Below are 21,745 nucleotides of genomic sequence, written 5' to 3' on the forward strand. Positions count from 1 at the left end.
AAATCGGATATGGGCGGCATAGTTTGGACCTTGGGACAGTAAGTCCTACAATGTAAATAATACGGAGGTACTTTCAAGGTAAAGCCCATTAACTATGTCTGTCTATCACTGATTGTACAATGAACTAACAACAAATCAGTGGGATTATAAGAGCCTGAAATGGTACTGTAATAAAGCTGTGTCAGGAATATGTCCGTCACTGCCTGGAAAAGCTAAAAAGAAGTGCATATAGAGAAAATGATACTAAATATCAATACACAGTGTAATATAAATGTTCACATGACATCAACACATGAGTTGAAATGTTAAAAATGTAATCGATTTAAACATTCCACTGATAAGAGTGATCCTCATTGAACTGCCTCTGCATTTAATTCCATTTTAGGTCATTCAGTGTTGGTACAGGGAGCTGATGGAGCTAACCAGTCCCGTCACCTGCGGATAAAGATACGATCTGGGCAGTTTGGATTTTTAGATGAAAGCAGAGATATGCAGATTACTCCTTGTGTTGTAAATTGTGTTGTTGTAAATTGTAAATTAGGATTCTTTCCTATAACTCACGATGGTGAAGGTGCCTGCCGTCCTCGGTCATTATTTGAATAAGCATCGTGCTAGTGGCTTGGGAACATGCTTTATTCTGGTATAAAAAAAACAAAACCTAAAAAAACAAAACACAATTCATTTAGATTTTTACCACATGAGAAAGTCTGCTATCCAGACAAATGACAAAGTATTGACATTCAACTGCAGAAAAACGTAAGTGCTGTAATAGAATAAAAACAAATAGAATGGCATTCTATTGTTCATGGAAGTGAGAATTTTTTGAACTGAGAACTTTGGCATCCTTTTAATTACATTGTAAAGAATGAGAATCTTATAAATACTTGGCTGTCTGGTGCATGTCAATAGATGCAATGTATTCTGGAAGAGTCCTTGTAACGTTTGGGGGTCATTTCAATATTTTAACAACAGCAAAAGTAAACAAGAAAAGCACCCGTTATGATTGATATTTTGAGAAGGAATCATCACGCTTTGGGCATTACAATCTAAAGTGCCGTAGAACAAAGGGAAGGAAGAAAGGCTAAACTGAGCACAAATTTCAATGTGTTGCTGTTTCCAATTAAATTCTTCTGAATTGGAAGTGTCCTCTCTCACTAAAAACCCAGCTCAATGCACTCATCCCCGTCTTGACCTCCCTTAGACTTGACACTCGTTCCTCGCCAGCCAGGGACCGAGGAGCTTGAACAATGGGACAATGGGCAAGAAGTGCCGATCTACTGTAGAATCAAGTCTTTTCTTCTCGTCGAAGCTTTTGAAGCTGAGAAACCACACACAGTTTATGTCATCTACGAGACAGTTAAAGTACATTATAATATATACTGTGTTCCATCTGTGTCTCCAGCAGAGAAATAGTGTGTGTCCCTCACCAGGTTGTACCTCAGTGCGACCAAAGGAGGCAGAGGGAGACAAATGAGAGGTATCACTTATTACAGAATCAAGCAGCGGCTCCACAACACACAGGTGTGTGAGGGAATAAGAGAGGAGGCAGAGTTGCTGCCAGCCAAAAAAGAAGGCTGAGAATGTAACCCAATCTAACCTCACCTGCATTCATTTTTACTCATACCCTAAAAGTCAATCTACTTATAATGTAATCATATATCATAATATAATAATTTCTATTACATAATTATAATACTATATTTACAATAATATAATAAATTGTATATTAATCTAATTAATATAATATATTTTTTATGATATACAGAAAATATGTAATTTTTAATAGAAGCCAAAGTAAAAGAAAATGTTAGAATTACTTTATGGAAACATGTGCTTTCCAAGAGAAATTAGACCAAATAAATAATGCATTTATGTTTTTTAGGTTTGAACAGCTTCCTCTCTTTGGCCAAATATATCTATGCAGGACTACATGACACTCACCATCTGGCAGCCCATGGAACGAACAAGCACACGCACACGCACACGCACACACACACACACACACACACACACACACGTTTTGAGTTGATTGCAGTAGCACAGGCATCCAGCATTACGTGCATGTGGAGTGTTCTCACATCCTGGTGAATCAAATCCCTTTCCCACTGGAGTGGAGTGCTCTGGCTAAATGTTTTACAACTCCAACCGGCTCCTCTAGAAGCTTTTGTCGTGAAGTGCTTCTCTCCTGAACGTAAGAAGAAGAAAAAAAAAAGAACCCGCTTCCACTTTAGACATGAACCCTAACAACTGAATTAACAAGTTATTAATAAAGGTATTAGCCGTGGCCACATGGCTCTGTTAACAAAAACTATGATTATGATTATTTTGTTCCGATCCCCTCAAAATTTACAGGGGAGATTATTGTAAATCTATGAACAAATTTGCTCCCTGATCGTTTTCTTGGAAACCAGTAGATGAGTATGCTGAGACGCAGACTCTGGGCCGACTGCTCCGGAATACAAATCCACTCTGATGATTAGATCATGGCTGTGTGTGTGTACAGTGGAAATGCAGACTTTTTATTTCATTAGTTGTGCACACCCGGAAAGGGGTCTGGGATATGCTCCGGGACACCCCCAGGCTACCTGTTCCAACAGGCGAAAAACCCCCCAGCTAAAACAGCAAACAGAAAGAAAAACAAAAAAAACAAATAAAATTCCCTCACTGCCACCTTCAGAAAAAAAAAAAAAAATCCCACACATTGTTGTCATGTTAACGTGATTAGAAACCACTTAATGCAAATCGAGACATTAATCAAGCATCTGTAGAGTTTATCTCCATCCCGTTGTATTCAAAGCGGTAGTGATAAGGGCTGTGGGACAGCAACCCAGGGAAGTGGAGAAGACAAAGGCTGAATGCTGTCCTGCAATTGGTGGGCCAGCGGTGTGACTGTGGTTGGAGGACAGATTGCAAAGTGCAGCGTCGGGAAGTAGATTGGTGAAGATTACAGATGTGACCGAGTTCCTGCATGTTACTGAAAGGAATGAACGATATCTCATGCCGGCATTAGCTCATGAGATATAGTCCTGTGCACGCAACGATGGAATAGAAATACACCAACTGAGAGAAACACCTTACCATGGTCACCTTTTGGAAAATATTGGAAATCTTCACCTCACTTAGTATAATGTGGTGGAATATTTTTGTCAACAAAATGACATGCATACTTTTAATGAAGCCCAACCATATCTTTTTTAACAATGAAACACTGGTTCTGCCACCTGAAATAATGCAATAATGCAATCTTGGAAATGTTAAGAAAAGGGATCATTTTGAGACCAAGATAAAGAAACTCCTGTCTACCGTGGTCTCCCTTTGGCTTCCTGTCTTCAGTGACTTTTTTCCATTTATGCGTTGAAACGAGGATTAACTTGGTTAGTTCCTGACCGTCAGGGTGTCAGCTGACCTGTACTCGTGTCTTTTTTTGGCTGTGGTCAAGGGGGGGGGTCGCTGTGCAGTCACACTCTGCAGCTCGCTGGCCATTGGCTAGAAAAGAGCCTCTGTGAGAAGAGCACCCGTAGTCGCTATGGGGGGGACCGGGGCTGGACTCTTGCGTACCACGCTATTCATCTGCCCTGCTTCAAATGGTTCAAAGGGGCTGGAAACTCTTAAATCAGCAGAGAGTCAGTCGGTGGAGGCGTGTGCCCGCTTCCATGTATGAAACTTCGTCTTTGGCAAGAACCTGTTTCTGACGCCGACATCTGAACATTTGAGCAACTCCCATATAATTTGCATCTACCGAGGCTGCTAGGTGTACAAGGAACAAGATAAATCTTAATTCTAATGTGTCAACGTAATAGTTTCTTTCTGTTCACATTTCCAAAATAACCATTTTTATTTAATGTCCCCAGAGTTTAGAGGGCCTCTTGGCGTCTGAGGAAGAAGTGGTTGGCGGTTTGTTTGAGGTGTGACGAGCCGCGGGGCTGCGGGGCCGCACCGCTGTCACAGCCTGCATCGTTACTGTACCATCAAGAGCTTTTACGAGAATGCTCAGGAAAACAAAGAAGAAACTAATTAATAATGCATTGTTAATATTTAATTTGCTGTTCGAGATTCCTAGATTGATTGACTTTGAGCCAAACTTGGAAGTTTTCCCTTTTTTTTTCATCCCCCCATCGCGATCTCTTTAGATTCCTGAGTCTCACGTTCATTCGCTAATCGCACAGAGGCGTATGACCCTGAGGATGGGAATAAAAGATGAAGAAATTACTTTCATTAAGAAATTCAGATTTCCCCCATCCTTTTGATCTTGTGCCAGAAGAACATTTATGCTGATGAAATGCATAAATAAAGTTCTTAAATTATCCCGGTCCTCTTTAGTGCATGTATCAGAGTTGGAGAACTTCCAGACAAGACAACTACAATCACTGTGAGTGCTTCTGAAAAGAAATGATTTAGTAGATGGCCTGCCGCTGATTTAATGTCATGCAGTGCAGCTTTAAGACTTTACAAGTAAAGTGCACACCGTGACATTCCTGACGAATAACATTAGAGAAAACTTGAGTGTATGCAGTACATGTGTTAATATACACGCACTAGGCATATTTGCTTGTTGTCATCCATTTATTTACCTTAAATACCCTCCTTTAAGTTTGCTTTTTATATTTTTTAACCCTTATGCCAATTTAATCGTCCGGCATAATCAATTGCTGTCAATTACAAATGTATACCACTAGTGACAACCGAGGATCTTGTGTATATACCCCGCTTGTGTATGACTTTTTATTTATTTATTTATTTTTTAAGGCTGCCTGGGTTATCCTCCAAAATAGGAAGCCCCTGAACTCCCCTCATTAACTCGCACACCGCATGAGTAAACACCTCCGAAGCCCAATCATGCTATCTTCAAAAGCCTCTTATCTACTATCTGGAAAGTGGAACGTGTGTTAAGTAGGCAAATACCAACCTGAGATCATTTGTTTTCGGTGTGCTTCCTATGGGCCAACAGAAAAGCCTGGCTATTTGCATTTCCTGTAGGTGTGGGACACAGATATGAACCCATGCGCCCGGTGAAATCTCATCTTCTGGAGTTAACGCATTAACGTTTGAAAGAAGAAAGTATGAATCTATCCTGTCTGTTATTATCTGTTTTGTTTTGGTTTTTCTCAAATCAGTTGTCTTGGAGTGTTACAAAATGTCATTCTCCATGTTTTACGCATTCATTCATCTTTAATGCAGCTGAATGAAACAGTTTTGGGAGAAGTTACAACTTGGTCTTGCAATGTACTGCATGAACGCTGGTGCATCCATACACTAGTACGTGAACGATGCACGTCTCTTTAACAAAAGAAGAAGAAAACCAGTTCCACAGTGTGTCTCACTGTCACTCTAATGCAGTGATTCTCAACCCTGAGAGAACATTTTCATTTTAAGATATGATTTAGCCCAAACTTCCACAAACCGAATACTATAGTTAGGGAGCTAACAGTGAAACTACATCCTCAAATGGTGCTAACATCTTGTAAATGAAATAATGATAAAGTTTAACTATTAATAATTTTGCTGGGGACCCCCTGGAATGTCTGGAAGGACCCCTGAGGGTCCCCAGACCCCACGTTGAGAACCGCTGCTTTAATGTCTGCCAGAATTAAGTGTTTTACATATTTTCATACATTTCCGTTGACTGCGAAAGATAAAAGAAAACCATTATTTACTGTGTGCTAACAGACGGATTTAACACTGTGGATCTCCTCGATAAAATTTGGATACTTATTCAGAGTTCATCGTCACATCTGAGCCGTGTCTGTGTACTTATCAGATGTACCTCCAGATATAGCTCAGTGAATTTGCTGTGAAGACAAAGCTTTCCTAATCATTGTTTAATTCTCAGACGGCTGGGACAAATTGAATGCGAACAAAACAAGAAAAAAAAAAAAAAAAAAAAACTACCCACAAACAAAACAAACCCTGGACGGAGATAAAATGCATGGAATGCAGATTTAAAATACGAGAGTTTAAATAACTTGGACCCTGAGCTCGGACCCGAGCCTCAGGCGACGGGGTCGGCAAATTCAACATGGCAGGTACTATGACTTACTATGTAGCAGGGCTCACAGTACGCCTTCTTCTCCACAGCGTAGAAAGGCCGGCCGCGCAGCTTGGTGCTGCAGGTCATGCAGACGAAGCAGTCCACGTGGAAGACCTGATCCATGGCCGTGCAGCCGGTGCCTTCTCCCACCACATTCTCCCCGCAGCTGGCACAGCGGCCTGGGGACGGGGACGGGGGGGGGGGGGGGGGGGGTGAGTTCCAAATTCCCAAAACACGCAGATAGGGTCACACGCAAAATATCAAACCTCTCGGGCGGGTGTCAAGTTTGGTGAGATTTATTATGAACAGAAGCCAAATTGACGGGTTTGACAAGCTCACAACCACTTCCATTTCAAAGCGCGAAGTAAAATCGTCAGCGTGAAGCGAGAGGCTGCAGTAATCACGTCGGACACCATTCCAGTGTAGCTCCAGATTCTTGGATGGCGGGAAACCACTCGCCTTGATCAAGGTAAATAAAGGGACGCTCTTTTGGCACCGAGATTACACGTAAATACTCAGAACTAATCGAGTTCAAAAGGTAATGAGCCTTGTCAAACACGAGAGATGTGCAGCAGTAAGACATCTCTCCTTTCCCCATTTCAACTTTCGACACAATTTTTATTTTTTATTTTTTTAATCATTAGCAGATAAAGTAGATCAAATAATAATAATAAAAAAAAAACAACAACAATCACGGAAACTCAATAAAAATAAATTGTTTCATCAGGCCACAACTGAAACGTTCAGAGGAGTTTCATATCGGGAGGCTGTTGGATCACCCCACTTTAAGTCTAAACCTAAACATCTGAACTAAGTTTCATATTTCTTCATCATAAAAGTCGTGCGGCCGTCACCGGCGGCGTTGACCGCGATGACCAACGCCATCACCTCGAGCTCCGAGTTAGTCGTGGTTAAACGCTGCGCTTTCAAACGTCTGAGTCAAAAGGGCTGCCTAATCCTTGCGTCGGACGGGATGGATTAAGGGCGGATTAAATAGCATAATTATGGCACATTAAAGAAACTACACACATCACAAAAGTGTGACACAGGCGACATCTTTTGAGAAAAGTTAATGGTCTTGTGATAAAAAAGAAAACTTTAGGAGCACAACTCGGTCTTTGTGTCGGGGGCACAAGTGAACTGATACTATTGCGCCAGAAAAAGCCTGATTGCACATTGCAGGACATGGCATTTGGATATCTTTAATTGAGTTGAAGATATCTTTAATTGAGTTTAAGATGTCCTTAACTCAATGCAAGTTATCTTCAACCCAATTAATAACACTGTCAATTTAATTAGTGGTATCTTACAATAATAGGGTTTAAAAAGATATCTCAGAATGTTTCATTTTTCACACATCTGACGGGAGATACAATCTCACAAAGGGAGTATGATATATTAAATTAATTTTAAGTTTTGTGGATCCTGTTTTTGTTCTTTTTCAGCTCGGGGTTCGTCCAAGTCTCATTTTGGGGATGATTGACACCGTACGTTCCAAAAAAGACGACTTCAAGCGTTTTACACACGCAGGCCAGACCACGGCTGTGAAGATACCGTATCAGATTTGGGCTTTTTCCACAGTTACACTGGCTGTTTTCATACTGCAATCAAACAGAGTGTGAAGTAGTTTTGAAATCCATTATGATGTTGAGTTTAAATATCTGCTTGTCTGCGAGACTGGCTTTTGGTTTGCCAACTGTTGTTATCTCATCAACAGCCCCCCGTGGCTGAAGGAACGTGGGTATCACTCGCTTGGCTTGCCCGTCTTCAAATCATTATCGGGATACTGCCGTTGTGTGTCACGTGGACGTGGTCGGTTAGGTGCAATTCAGACATTTTCAACTTTGTTTGATATAATCGTGGCAAAATAAATGTTAAATATCGGTTTGAAATGTATGATTTCCATATAATCAATTTGGAGCTCTCGCCATGCTCTATGATGTAATAAAATAATAATGTAATAAAGTAATAAAAATATAAATGTGACCTAAAATCCACATGCAAATTATTAATTAACTTAAGATTCCTTTCATAGTTCGATTGAAGACTGCAAATAACAAAGATATAACCAATATATTGATATTTAAAGTCATGCAAGGTGACATACCGTGCAGACGGGTTCACGCAAAAAAACGCTATCTGGTTTTATCTGTTCCCACAGCTCGATCCACACCTCAATTATGGCTGTGTTACCTACTGTACGGGGAGGCAGATTAAACAAACTAGTGATGGTACGTCTCAGGGGTGCACGTGGGTGTCAGTGGAATCACAAGCAGGGTAATCACTTCAGAAAGCCAGAGGAAGAGAGGCAGAGAAAAGGAGTGAGAGAAAGAGAAAGAGAGAGCTTCCCGAGCCTGTTAGTGGCTTCAGATCACAGGCCATCTTCAGTGAGTGGATGAGAATGCCAAACATGTCCCACAGGGCTCCCACTTTAAACAGCGAGAAGGAAACCTCTCGGAAATCCTCTTCCTTTTGGCGGTCTGTGATCGCAAGGGCCCTCAGGAGCTATTTGTAAATGATTATGTGTACACAGTTATACACACACACGCACACTGGCACATGCTCTCACTCTCACACACACACACACACACACACACACACACACGCGCACGCACACGCACGGCTCCTATTCTCCTTCACACCAGACATCCAAAAACATGTTGACAAGTATATAGCAACCTGAACATATGTGTCACTTCTGCACACCCACAGACGTCTCGTGCGATGCAGTCCTCATGCCTCTTCGGCCTACGCGCGAGATTCATGTGATCATGCGACAAGCCTTTACAGACAACCTCTAAATGTGCGCAAGCTGGCCCTCAAGAGTCTTCGTTTTAGGTTCTGGAGTTCAAATCCACAAGAAATGAGGGGCAATTGGTGAGCATGATTGAATGACAATATTAGAGTTGGACTATCTGTCTGAAGAGCTGGTTTTGATCAGTTTGATCACCTAAGACAAATCAGGGCTGGGCGATCTATTGATATGATATTGTAATATAGAGACTGACTAGATATCATCTGGGATTTTGGTTATTGTAATACTGTGACATAGTTAAATGTTGTCTTAAAGGCTTCATTACGGTAAAATAATGCAATTTTCTGAACCTCAGATTGTTGTCGCGGCTTTATCATAATACCCACATTACTAAAGATTGTTTCTCAAATGTTTCATGTGTGATAAAAGCATCAATAGTGACCCCCAAAATGTTGTTCTCTGACTACTCAAATATAACTATATATAACTGTGCTATACAGCTATGACAATTTGTTAAACATAATGAACAACATTTGTGATATAACGTGATGCATGTAAAGTGAACATTCAACATTCACGTATTTACAGTGTAGGACCAAAATGTATACTAGGCCCATAAGATTTGTGATTATTTGAGGTTACTTTTTCTGTTTGTTCAAAGACTTAATGTGTGATAATGGAAAGAAGTGTCAGATTGATGTAAAGCATTTTATAATGCTTTACATCAAAAATTCCCTGCTCCTGCATCGGAAGTAAGGCTTTTCATTTTTCAGTCACTACTTCAAATGATTTCTTAAATAATAGAGTACAGCAGTCGAAGCAAAATCATATTTACCCCTGTGGAGATGATCCCAAATACTTTCTAACTATTTCAGCTGGGCATAAAGGAATCATGAAAGGGGCCCACCGTTCCCCAGCGTCCCTTTGCGCAGGGAATGGAACCAGAGTCTTAATATCGAAACTTCAAATAGTTCCTATATAACCAAGGCAATGGTGATGGGGTGTGTGCGTGTGCGTGTGTGTGTGTGTGTGTGTGTGCTTGTGTGTGTGTGTGTGTGCGTGTGTGCGTGTGTGTGTGTGCGCGTGTGCGCGCGCACGGGGGAGGGAGGGGGTTCATTTACACTTTACACACTTTTCTTTCCCTTTATTCTCCTATCCTCAGAAGTGTCTCTTCTCTGTTACATGGAAAGTCAAAAAGGAGGACTGAGGAGAGAATCTTATAAGAAAGAAAAAAAAAAAAAAAAAGGGGGAAAAAAGGAGCACATTCCCTGTGAGCTGAGGAGGCTTAGAATGGTTAGACAATTTAATTGGATAAAAGGAAAAGATTAAAGGGGCCCTGACTCTGTTCCATAAATAATTGATTTCTAATGTATTTGTAGTGGCAGTGAGACGCTGTTGTTTGGGAATGGGGGATGTTGAGTGGCAGAACGCTTCAGATTTCCTTCAGTCTTCGCCTTCTTTGTTTTTTCGCGGCGTGATATTGAAGCGGCATGAAAGGCGGAGAGGGAGCGCACTTGCGGCTCAATTTGATCTTACATCGTCGGAAATCAAAGATCGTGCATGTAAAGAAGGATCGCAAGGAACTTTTTTTGTGGGAGACAAAACTTTTCACACTATGTTGCTAAAGAATACAATTCTGCTGGTGCAACCCTTGCAAACCCCAAAGGCATAGCCAACAATTGTAGCTTGCATTCAAAACTAATAAAAGAACCACAAAAATCCATTTCGGGACTTCAACAAAAGTTTCCTGCTCGGATTAAAAATATCCAATAGATATGTTGGTATAGCCAAAGACATCTGAAGGGTGCATGTTGTTTTTCTGTGCAAACACAAAATAAATTAAGAAAAAACTATACATATTTAGCTCCATCACTATGGATTGTATCACCAATTTTTTAACTGGTGTTTTTTTACCCGGGGATGACAAAAGATGCAACAGAAAAATAAATGTATTGTTAAAAAGGCAACCCAGCAAAAGGTATGGGTTAGGGTTAGTATAAAGTTGTTTACACCTAACAATGCAAGTAAACAATAGCTCAGTGAGCGGAATAAGTCCATCTGAGTGCATTAGAAGTGTAGCTGTCAGCTCCTCCATTGCTAGAAGCCACGCTTTATTCACTGCTTCATCTCTCTCCCCTCTAGGTTAATCTACTTTGTTGCTCAAGATTGCCCTCCACGCGGTCTGACAATGTTCTGGCCTTCAGTTGCCTCGGGATGACAAGGGAAATTGCTGTCATCGTTGCGTTTCAATCTCTGAATGCCTCTTTGCTAACCCCTTTCCGACCCTCCCTTAATCTCATTCCTAATGTCAGCAAACAGCGATCTGCAGAACTACTGTGGCGGTGGTGGAGGAAGGATCAGGGGCGAGCCTACGCCACTAAGCATTACCGCTCGGGCTGTCAGGGCCCCGGGGGAGCCACGCGAGGGGGGACTCAGTGTAGGTTACATGTTTTAGAAACAGGTTGGCAGGAGCACATTGGGTGGGTGCCACAGAGAGAGCAGGGCTACCGAAGAAGGGGCGAAAGAGGGAGGAGAGGTGAGCGCGTCCGCGGAGTGAGGGGGATGGTGTGCTTGTGTACATGCCTGCACACAATGCACAACATGCACGCCATGTCGTGGACGTTCTGATTGCGTGCATGTGCACGCACACATGTGCTTGTTGAGTTTTGCGTGCGTGAGCATGCGGATGTCTACTCGTTCCTGAGGTCAAACGCTCACTCACAAATGAAATCTAGCAACGTGAGTGCCCGGAAGCCTCAGCTGGGCTTGCACGGCAGCTGATCTTGCAAGCCTCAGTGGAGCTGTCTCAACGAGGCAGGATTGCAAGCGCAGGCCTGGCGGGGGAGGAAGAGGGAGGGGGTCACCTCACGTGAACCACCGCCAAAAAGCAGGCTTCTGTCACTGAGGACAGAAGCCTCACGCTGGCACGCCACACTCGGCCAGGAAACTAGAAAGCAGCTTCGTGAGGTCAACTGGAGTGCTCAGCCAAGATAATGAGAAAATAAACTGCGAAAGAGGCCTTGTGTACTACGTCGAGAAATGCCTTTATGGAGTGGGGAAACGAGCCCTTCTCGCTCTAAATAGTAACGCAAATAATTAAGAATTCAAAACACTAATGAATCTGCAAGGAAGTTGATGACATGGCGGAAAAAACATATCACAACCATTTTCATAAAAGGTGAGAAATTGTAGACACTTCTCTCTCAATATTTAAAAAGAGGAAAGCTGGCAGAAAGAGTTATATAATTTTTTCCCACTGTACATCAACAGACGAATGTAATGCTTGTCAAGAGGGTTTGGCATGAAAATATGAAAAAGAAGGAATCCAAAAAACGTTTGCTATGAGCCAGAGGACAGATTGACTAGTACTGTATGACTACCTCCAAATATGCAGGAAAACTATTTTCATAATTATGTTGGAAAAAAGCCAGCTACAATCTGAAGCTCCCTCATAAGGCCAAAGCCATTTAATAACTCAGTATATTAGGGTCATGCAGTGTAAATCGTCATAGGTAGTAGAGTGAGATCTGTGGGCTTCAGTGTAGATGTTTCAGACACTGAGCTCCCCTCTGCCTCAACGCCCGTACTCTGCCGCCGGCTGGTGTGTGACCTGCTTCCAAAGGCTTCACCCATCTCCAATCTTATATTGAGGTCTGCCAGATACAAATGTACATAGTTGAAAAAAATTAAAAAAATCGACGACATTCCATTGGTAAATGAGGTTCCTACTCACGGGCTTTTGCAACTGTGACCCGAAAGTGGAGGCACTAGGTTCACACATGTGAACGCTGCAGCGCTGCACCACAACTCAGCTGTCCACTGTACTCATGCCACTGTAGTCGAAAAATACATTTATAACAGTCTGCTTGCTCCACTTACAAACCAGGGAACACTTAATCTCTCCAAGGGAATGACTTCAGAGGTGCAAAGTCATAGAAGTTTTAGTGAGTGTGTGTGTGTGTGTGGGGGGGGGGGGGGGGGTTCTTTTAATGCTGAATGGTTAAAACCTTTTACTCTGACACACATCCACTTGTTATGACATGTAGATGCGCATCTAAAAGCAAACTCCTAAAAGGTTGCTGAGGGCGACTTGTGTAATATGCAAATGCATTCAACCAGAGTATCTAGGACAATGAACAAAGCTGTCTTAACTGAAACACTATTAATATATTAAGTTGCGAGGCTCTATTGTCTTTTGGAGGAATAGAAGCATCTCCACCAGTGCACGCTGTGTGAACCTCACAACTTCTTCCGACCCAATTACCTTGGATGATCCGCTCCCACTACTCTGGCCTGCACCGCGACCGAATCTGCGCGGCCGTTTGTAACTCTTCCAAGATTTCCCATAAACATTTCATGCGAGGTGTCTTATAAATTATGAGGGCTCCTCCAACTGACATTATGAGGAAAAAATGGCAAAGCCGCTCTTTTGTTCTTTAGCGCTCATCATTAAAACAAAGACGAGCTCAATTCAGGGGGACAGGATTTCCCATCAGTTCGGAGTTATGCACCGAGTGCGTCCCCATGAATCCGCCGTCTAATTTCCAACAACCGTCGCTCCGACATAAATTAACATTACAAAAAGATCCACGCGATTGTTCAGAGGTCTCGCTGGAAAATCACTTTGTATAAATATTGATTGGTATTCAATTTTTAAAATCTTTCTTAATTCTATACCGTAGAATGCTGGAACTGAAAAGGCACGAGGATTCGCAACTTGTCATCTTCGTGTTAAAGGAAAAAAATCTCCGAGGCATAATGCGCTACATGCATAAGTATCATCATCACTAACTGTAAATAATGCAGAGCATATCGTCCTTTCAATTATTCAGCTTTATGTCCTGGATTTGGTTGACAGAAATATAGTGACGACAAAACATTCTAAGTTCCTCTGAAGCACAAACGCAGAGACGTTGGCACTGCGAGCTGAGTGACTGTGTCTTATTAGATTTCCACAAACACAGGACACCTACGCACCACCTAAGTGGATTAAATATGGCAGATCACGACATTTGGAGAAGGGGCTCTTTTCAGATTCCTCAAATCGAATCTGGAACTCTAAATCAGGCCTAATCAGTTGCTTCTCCAAAATGCTTCGATCAGAGGGGGAACTTCTGGCTGTTACAAACGGGGTTCCTCTTCAAAAAAATAAAATAAAATGCGTCCCTCAAAATTTATCATTTTCAGGGGTTTTTAACATCTCTTTTTGAAATTTTCGGCAGCAAAATGTTTGGCCTATGAGAACGGGTGTTTCATTTGTATAATTTAAACTACTGTACGTTCATGACACTTTTTCAATGTAATCTCAGTCATTACACCAAAAGAAAGTGCGAGGCGATTCATGAGACATGCATAGGGTATTGAGTCTAATGCAAACTTCTCTATTGACATCAGAGAAGGAGTACAATGTTAATTCAATTCAATTAACCCCCTCTGGACCAAGGGAAACTTACAATAGCCGTCTCAGATTAGAGGCTCATCAAAGAAATTAGCGACACCGATAAAACTTTGTTGTAGGAAGACAAAGATCTTGTCCAGTAGCGAGCCAGGGATCGCAGCCCCACTTTGATTAATCTGGTTAATTACTAGCCCTAGGGATTTGACAAATGCTATTCCTCTCCCCCTCATACCCCCAGTAAAGAAGACGAACAGGCTCGTGCGCCATCAGACTCATCGCAATTACAAACTCCTCGTGCGCTTGGGACCCAACTCTCCCATGGCTCTGGCCATACAGTACAATATGTAAATCCTCCGGCTAACAGAAAGTTGTGACGCTGCTGCTCGGACCGTACTTTATATTATTCAGCGGGGACCCGCTGGAGCGTGTGTGAGTGCTTAAAAATCTCCTTTCCATAATGAGTCCCCGTTCCCGCCACCTTAAACAGTCAACTCCCGCCCTCTTTCCATCGGTCGGTTCATTTGGCCGTCGCTTGGTTTAACCCTGCGTTGACTCCCCCCCCCCCCCTCCACCCCCATAACAGCTAGCTGCCGTCAGATGGGCCGGCATGTGTTGTGCCTAACTTGGACCGGCTACCTCAGCTCACATGTGACCCATTTATCGTCTCTCTGTCCATGTTTTCACTGGCTCCCAGCCACCGGGGCTTACAGTCAGCAAACAGGAATTAACAAATGCACGCACGGTACAGTGTTGCACAGGAAGGACGGCCTACCACAGACTACTCAAAAAGAAGGCGACGAGGCTTAGAGCGTCAATTACTCTTAAAAAATGACTACATTCTGCTTCAGCCAGCAGACCCCCCCCCCCCGTTTGACCTAGGTGTAATGCGAAACCAATTAAGGTCTTTACACCGGAGCACCAGAGCACCGTCATGAATCTAAAAACCCCGTAATGCCAGTTAAATACATCTCTCTGTGACTATTATGCACCTACACATGCTATCATGGTTTGGCGTGTGATTACTCCCTGATACAAAGCCAGTTTAAAGTCTCAGTGGATGCAGTGACTGGGCTGTCTAATGGGCGTAACCACGAGGAGTAAATCCAGGGGCAAAGGGGATTAAAACCTCGAGAGAGGAGAGCGGCGGGGGGGTCGGCTGAAGACAGAGGAGGCAGACTGAGCGGGCAAAATAATAAAATGTTAAGGGAGACTTTTTCTTTTTCTATTATCCGTAATGTTTAATATTGTTTTAAAATTGCCGTTTTGTTCCACCCAGGCAGTTCTGATTTTTCGTAGTATGAGATTAAAATGAAATGCCTCTGCGTGACGCCGGCAGCCATTCTTCCCCAGGTGGTCTGTTTACCGCGTCAACTTCCCTGGCTCGTTAAAACCCCAACAAGCTTGTTGAGACACGGGTGGCTGAGGAGTCGTACACTTAAAACGCCACTGAGAAATTCAAACGCAAATTTTTTTTTTTGTTTACTCCCACAAGATGCGAGGTTTTTCGGCATCTCAAAATATGTGCAGGGTGGGATCGTGGCGTTTTTGGCAGCCCGGGGCCTTCATTTGTCATTCTCATTACGCTGCGAGCGAGAGTCGGGCCCTCGTCCTTTGATCACTGTGATGTGGTCTAGGGCCTGCACCTTGACAGGCTGGTTGCTGCCCTGCTTGTGTCTCTTTCACTTACCATGACAATCGCAGCAGAGCAGAACCGCCATGAAGCAGCCTACCGATATGCATATTATCATAATTAGGTATTACTTATTTCACAAACAACATTCATTTTGGAGACCCAAATGTGCTTCAGCAATGCAGGCTCTGAACTCTTTCTCATGGGGACCCTCCTTTCCAGTATTTCCTGTATGCAAAGTAAAGTTGTGGGTCACTAATTTTTATCTTTGTAATAAGGCCACTTGGAAAGTCAGCATACGCCGCAGTAGTAACCGTTTTTTCTGCGGTTCTATACCCGAACACAGACGTTACATAGTGCAAGAACAGGCGTTGGGGGGGTGGGGTGGGAATGAAAGAAGAGCCAATGTCCATATTACAAGGCAGTCAGTGTCCCATCAAAATTAAAAATAAGGTAAAAAAGTTACATGCAAGGATATTTACCAGGTTGTCTCAATCCTGATAACCTTCCAACAAAAGGTACCAAAAAATAATTTACCTATGGCGGTAGGAAGTGACCAATGGGGATGGGACACAGCAGGTGAAGATAATACTGAAACATCAGGTGATGTAGTAGCATGCAGTAAAATCGGAACAAACATATCAGATTTCTTTACCGAAGTACTCTTCAGATGGAGGGTTCTCCATGTCAAACAACATCTTTTTGGTGAGGCGTTCAAGCTCATCTTCAGGGCGGGCGCTGGGATTGGTGGCAGCCTGGAAGCCAGAGAGGGTACACGGTTAGCTCTCATGCCTGACAGGCAGGGATTTGATTAGCAGGATTTATACATTTTCTGTCGATACCTGTTGGTTTTGACCGGATAGCTGAGTCGCCGCTGTGCCAAAAACTCAAGTCCGCTCAATGGTTCAAAAAGAAGATACAGGAAAACCTTGACTTGCTAAATCTGTGTGAAAACCCAATTCCACGGCGTGCACAAACAGTTCTCTATCTAATTAACATGCATTTGAGGGTCCTTCAGTTTGCTGTTTCCTGCTGGGATATCTGACCCTGGTTCAGGCCACAGAGGCGTACAAACCCATCGGGCCGTGGAACAACGTCCTTCTGTGCAGTAGAGCTGTGTAGAGAAAATGCTGTGACCCTGATTAATACGCGCTTTTAAAATAAATACATAAATAAATGGCAGCGATAGCCAAACGGGAAGGGGTGAGGCAAATGTGAGAGGAATACTTCCTCAAAATCATTTCGATGCTTTGCATGTGCTGGACGTGCCATGAGATAATCACTTCGTTTTACATTGTACACGGCGGAACTTGAGCTGAGAACTTCATCAGAGCCCTAGCTCTATCATACTGTGTCTTCATATTATTGCCGTGGTCGCTCTTTCGCTCCGAGTTTGGCCTCGCCCTCATCATGTAGTCTCTGCCTTACTCCTGCTTGATCTGTGCCTGGCGTGCTGCGTCTGCCATTTTCTGTCAATCACCACCAGGGGCCCAGAACATAATCCCCCCCCCCCCGAGCACAATCCCCGCACAGGTGAGCGTCCTTTGCCCACGCCCCGGAGGCTGAAGCTTGACTTGTTTTTTTTGTTGTTTTTTGTTACCTCCAGGCCCTGCAACACATCCTCTGACCTTACCTAAATCTGGGGCCAGCGGAGTGCTACAGTAGGTTTGATTTCCAATATGATAATAGGGACACAGATTGGATCTGACCTTTGAGAGGGGCCTTAATTGTGACAATTGGGAGCTGGGTGAATGTTAGCGACCTGTCTGGTTTTGTACTAATTTATCCGAGGATTACTGCGTGACACCAAGGAATCAGAGTTGTCAATAGCAGATTGATGGAACAGATGCGGTGCGGTTGCACAAAGACGTTTTCATTATTTGGAATGAACTGGAGAAATTACAGATTCTGTCATTTCTGCCGCAGTTGTTCACTGCTTGTTTTGAATGAACATATTAAATAACTAAGAATTCTGAGCGTTGAAGAACATTTTGTAAGTATACATATTAATAACGCAACATCCCTGAAATTCCACATTAAGGGTGATAATGCAAATTAATTTTAAGTGTGTTTACCATTCTACCGGAACACTATAATGGACAGTGGAAGATGCTGTCCACAGTGTATCAAGCCACGTCTAGAACCTTATGCATGAATGTGCTCGGCACGGTCGGGCTCAGAACGCATCAGGCTGATAAGGGAAGTCCAAACACAGGCCTCATTAACTCTGAGGGATCGACACACACACTGAACGTGCAAATCTCACTCTCACGCCAGCAAAGTCAGCGGCCGGGCCCGGACTCCCGGAATCCCCGCTACCTCCGAAGCCACGGCACCATTAAGAGCAGGATCACATCAGAGAGGATCAGACGACAACAAAGAGGCCTTAACAGTGGCAGATATTTAGTCTTTCCCTCTCACTTTTTGAATTCAAAATCACGAAACACACGATGCGAGGGACCGAGCGAGCGCTCAGCAAAACAAAGGAACAAGGGAGTTAAGAGACAAAGCCATAGTGATGACAACGGAATGGTTCATTTAAAATAATTACATTTTATTTTGTTCGAGAAAAGAAATTCAACATCCTGCTCACCGTGTTGTTCGTCTGACACGGTGAAGCGGACAACATAACGCTGTTAATCTTAGTTGAAAGGGAGTGAAATCACCGCCATTACGAGAACTTTAAGCTTAATTTATACCTCACCCGCTCTGTGAGACCCCTACCGCAGCCTGCCACCAGAGAGGTTCAAGCACCCTAATACAGAATCTTTTGTGACACTACGAAATCATTTCTCCCACGAATTAGAGTGAGATCGAGTGGGAGAAAGAGACAGGGACAGAGAGAGACAAATTGCTTCCTTGCGTGCTTGATGATTGCCCTGTAGTTCCTGTTCGGCTTTTCAGAAGCAACAATGGAACCATAATGGTACTGTACGTTGGTGAAGTGAGTTTCCACTTATGTTAAAGTTCATTCAGGAAAAAGCCTGCCCAAACGTTCAGGTGTGATAGGGTTAACAGCGACACCAAAGCCCCAGTGGTTCACCAGTGTGCTGAGAGCTACGTCATGTCAAGCTTTTGTGTACGAACACTTCCTGAGGTGATTCCAACGGAACCTAATGACTTGTCAGCGTGCTTTTAATTGTCAGACTACCTCAATTCAAACAAGTTAACCACAGCTGCACGCCATCCCATACAGTGGGAAGGTGAGAGGCAATGGACACAGACACCGACAACTCTGCGCACCAGCCACTGCGGAATTGACATTCTGCCAGCTGCGATTAGCTAGGGAGGGGAGGAGGAGGGACGGACGGGTGGAGGGGGCGAAGGAGGAGCTGCGTGCTCAGCGCGTGCTCTCACCTGATGCCCTGACAAGACTGTCCAGCAAATGGACCCAACCTTAGGCTCTGTCTGAGCCTTGCTTAAAGTGCAGTGATTGAAAGTGAGGGGCGGGGGGGGGTGTTTAAGGAGTAGAGGAGAAACACTGGAGCTGCTCCGTATTGTGAAAGGTGTGTAAAATAAAAAAGTAGCAGTAGGTGCTCATAGAAAATTTCAGGAATCATAAACACACACACACAAAAAAAAAAAAAATCACAATAAAATAAAAGAAAAATCCCCACAACAATTGCTAATTGTGTGTAAAAATGTAAAGTGGAGTTCCTGCTACAACATTAACAGCTGTCAAGCTTAAGCGAACGGGAGTGCTCACATACAGAATGCAGCAGGAGCCCTATGAAAGAGAAAATCTGCACCTCTAAATCTGCACTCAACAAGGAGATTCACACGGCATCTGCTTCACTCTGTCTGCACTGAACATCGTACCTTCAACCAAAAACCATTGTCTGCCCCCCCTTCTACTTCAGTGCTTTGCTGTTTAGTGCATGATCAGCACAAGCCAAACAAAGCCATAATCTATCACAGGAAAATTTTATTATCCACAGATTAAATGCTGATGGACTTTATAATACAATTGCCGGAGTGTCAATAGCACTACAGCTTTAGCGTGCGCTCCGAGAAGAGAAGAGGGCTTTACTCAGCTCCCAATCTGACATTCCAGGCTTTTTTTTTTTTTTTTTTTTTTTTGTCTCAACAGAATACAATGGCGTTGTTTAAAAAGAAACATGAGATCATTTGCGGCGGAAAATGGGTTAATTAAATAACAGAAATAATAATAATAATAATAATAATAATAACAAAAGAAAAAACAAATGGACCATATCATTTGTGTGGGGAAATGTGGGAATTTTGAGGTTTTATTGGATTGAGATGATGAAGGGGAAACAAAAAAAAAAAAGCATTTGTTGTCAACACTAAATGAGTGATTATAACAGCTTAACAGCTCTTTTTCTTTTTTTTTCCAGGAACAATGAATGGATTGTGGATCAGTCACACAATCCTGTGTGTGTGTGTGTGTGTGTATGTGTGTGTATGAGTGTATGTGTGTGTCTGTCCATGGTTACGGCTTTAGAGGCTTTCAAAAAGTTATTTTAAACGAGACACCAGTTTGCAGTATATTTTTATTTCACATTGTAAACATCCAGTTTGCCAATTTGCTATTTTTTTTCCTGGCTTCTGACAGTCCTGGAGAAAGATTCTCTCTTTTTTTTGTTTACTACTATAAAGCACTGCTCTTATTTAAAGAGAAAGTTTTGGGAGCGCATCATTAGTGTGAATCATTCCTAAAACTAAAATAGAGAATTTAGAGAGACAAGGGAAATGTTTCTATGGCTAATACAGCTACAATTTAACGACACGGTTCAGTGCAAAATACCAGGTCAGTACCGTGGTGCACGAGGTAGAGCGGGTTGTCCAGTAATCAGCCGGTACCTGGTTCGATACCCAGCTCCTACTGGCAGCACCTCGAAGTGTCCTTGAGCAAGACGCTAAACCCTAAACTGCTCTCGATGAGCTGATGTGCGCCTGGCACGGTTGCCGCTGCCATCGATGTATGGATGTGTGTGTGAATGGGTGAATGTGAGCGGTGAGCGGATTTGAGTGGTTGTACGACTAGAAAAGCGCTATATAAATGCAGTCCATTTACCATTTACTTCAGTATAAGAACATGTGTCGCTTCTGCCAGAGGGGCCAATGCATCAGTACTTCAAAACAATACAAACAATGGGATCACACACACACACACACACACACACACACACACACACACCGATTAGCCAGAACATTAAACCCACTGACAGGTTAGGCAGCAAGTTAACAGTCAGTTCTTGAAGTTGATGTGTTGTAAGCAGGAAAAATGGGCAAGTGTAAGGATCTGAGCGACTTTGACGAGGACCAAATTGTGATGGGTAGATGACTTGGTCAGAGAATCTCCAGAACGACAGGTCTTGTGGGCTGTTCCCAAAAACCAAAAGTGGGACAAGGAAGGACAACCGGTGACAGGGTCATGGGTGCCCATGGGCGCCCGCGTGAGGCGTGACGTCTAGGGCCGTGACGAGCTACTGTAGCACAAATGGCTGAAAAAGTTAATGTTGGCTATGATAGAAAGGTGTCAGAAAGGGCCTACAATGGGCATGCGAGTGTCAGAACTGGACAATGGAGCAAAGGAAGAAGGTCTGATGAATCAAGTTTTCTTCTACATCATGTGGATGGGCGGGGTTAGGGTCCGATCCAATGGAGCATCTGTGGGAAGTGCTGGAACAACAAGCCTGATGCCCCACCTCACAACTTCCAGGACTTAAAGGAGCTGCTGCTAACGTCTTGGTGCCAGATACCACAGGACACCTTCAGAGGTCTTGTGGAGTCCATGCCACACACACACACACACACACACACACACACACAGTATACAGTATATGTGTGTATTTATTTATTGATTATAATTATTACATAATCATAATTATTTTAACTGATCATGATTATTTTGTAAAATTCTTCATATTTCCATCTAAATTTAATCTTAATTTAATTTTAGCTGATGTT

General features: G+C 43.0%; 1 protein-coding gene across 1 annotated transcript in view; it reads right to left on the reverse strand.

Annotated features, from left to right (window-relative positions):
• The window catches only part of lpp (LIM domain containing preferred translocation partner in lipoma), a gene marked incomplete at its 5' end in the record, with an annotated part of 74,623 nt that overhangs the window by 15,480 nt on the left and 37,398 nt on the right, over positions 1-21,745 (reverse strand). Inside the window, 2 exons of the mRNA XM_080009759.1 lie at positions 6,038-6,207; positions 16,467-16,566. Of these exons, the coding sequence (XP_079865885.1) occupies positions 6,038-6,207; positions 16,467-16,566 (270 nt within the window). The remainder of the gene's footprint in view (positions 1-6,037; positions 6,208-16,466; positions 16,567-21,745) is intronic.

Source organism: Zeus faber (assembly GCF_960531495.2).
Source record: "Zeus faber genome assembly, chromosome: 1".
NCBI lineage: Eukaryota > Metazoa > Chordata > Actinopteri > Zeiformes > Zeidae > Zeus > Zeus faber.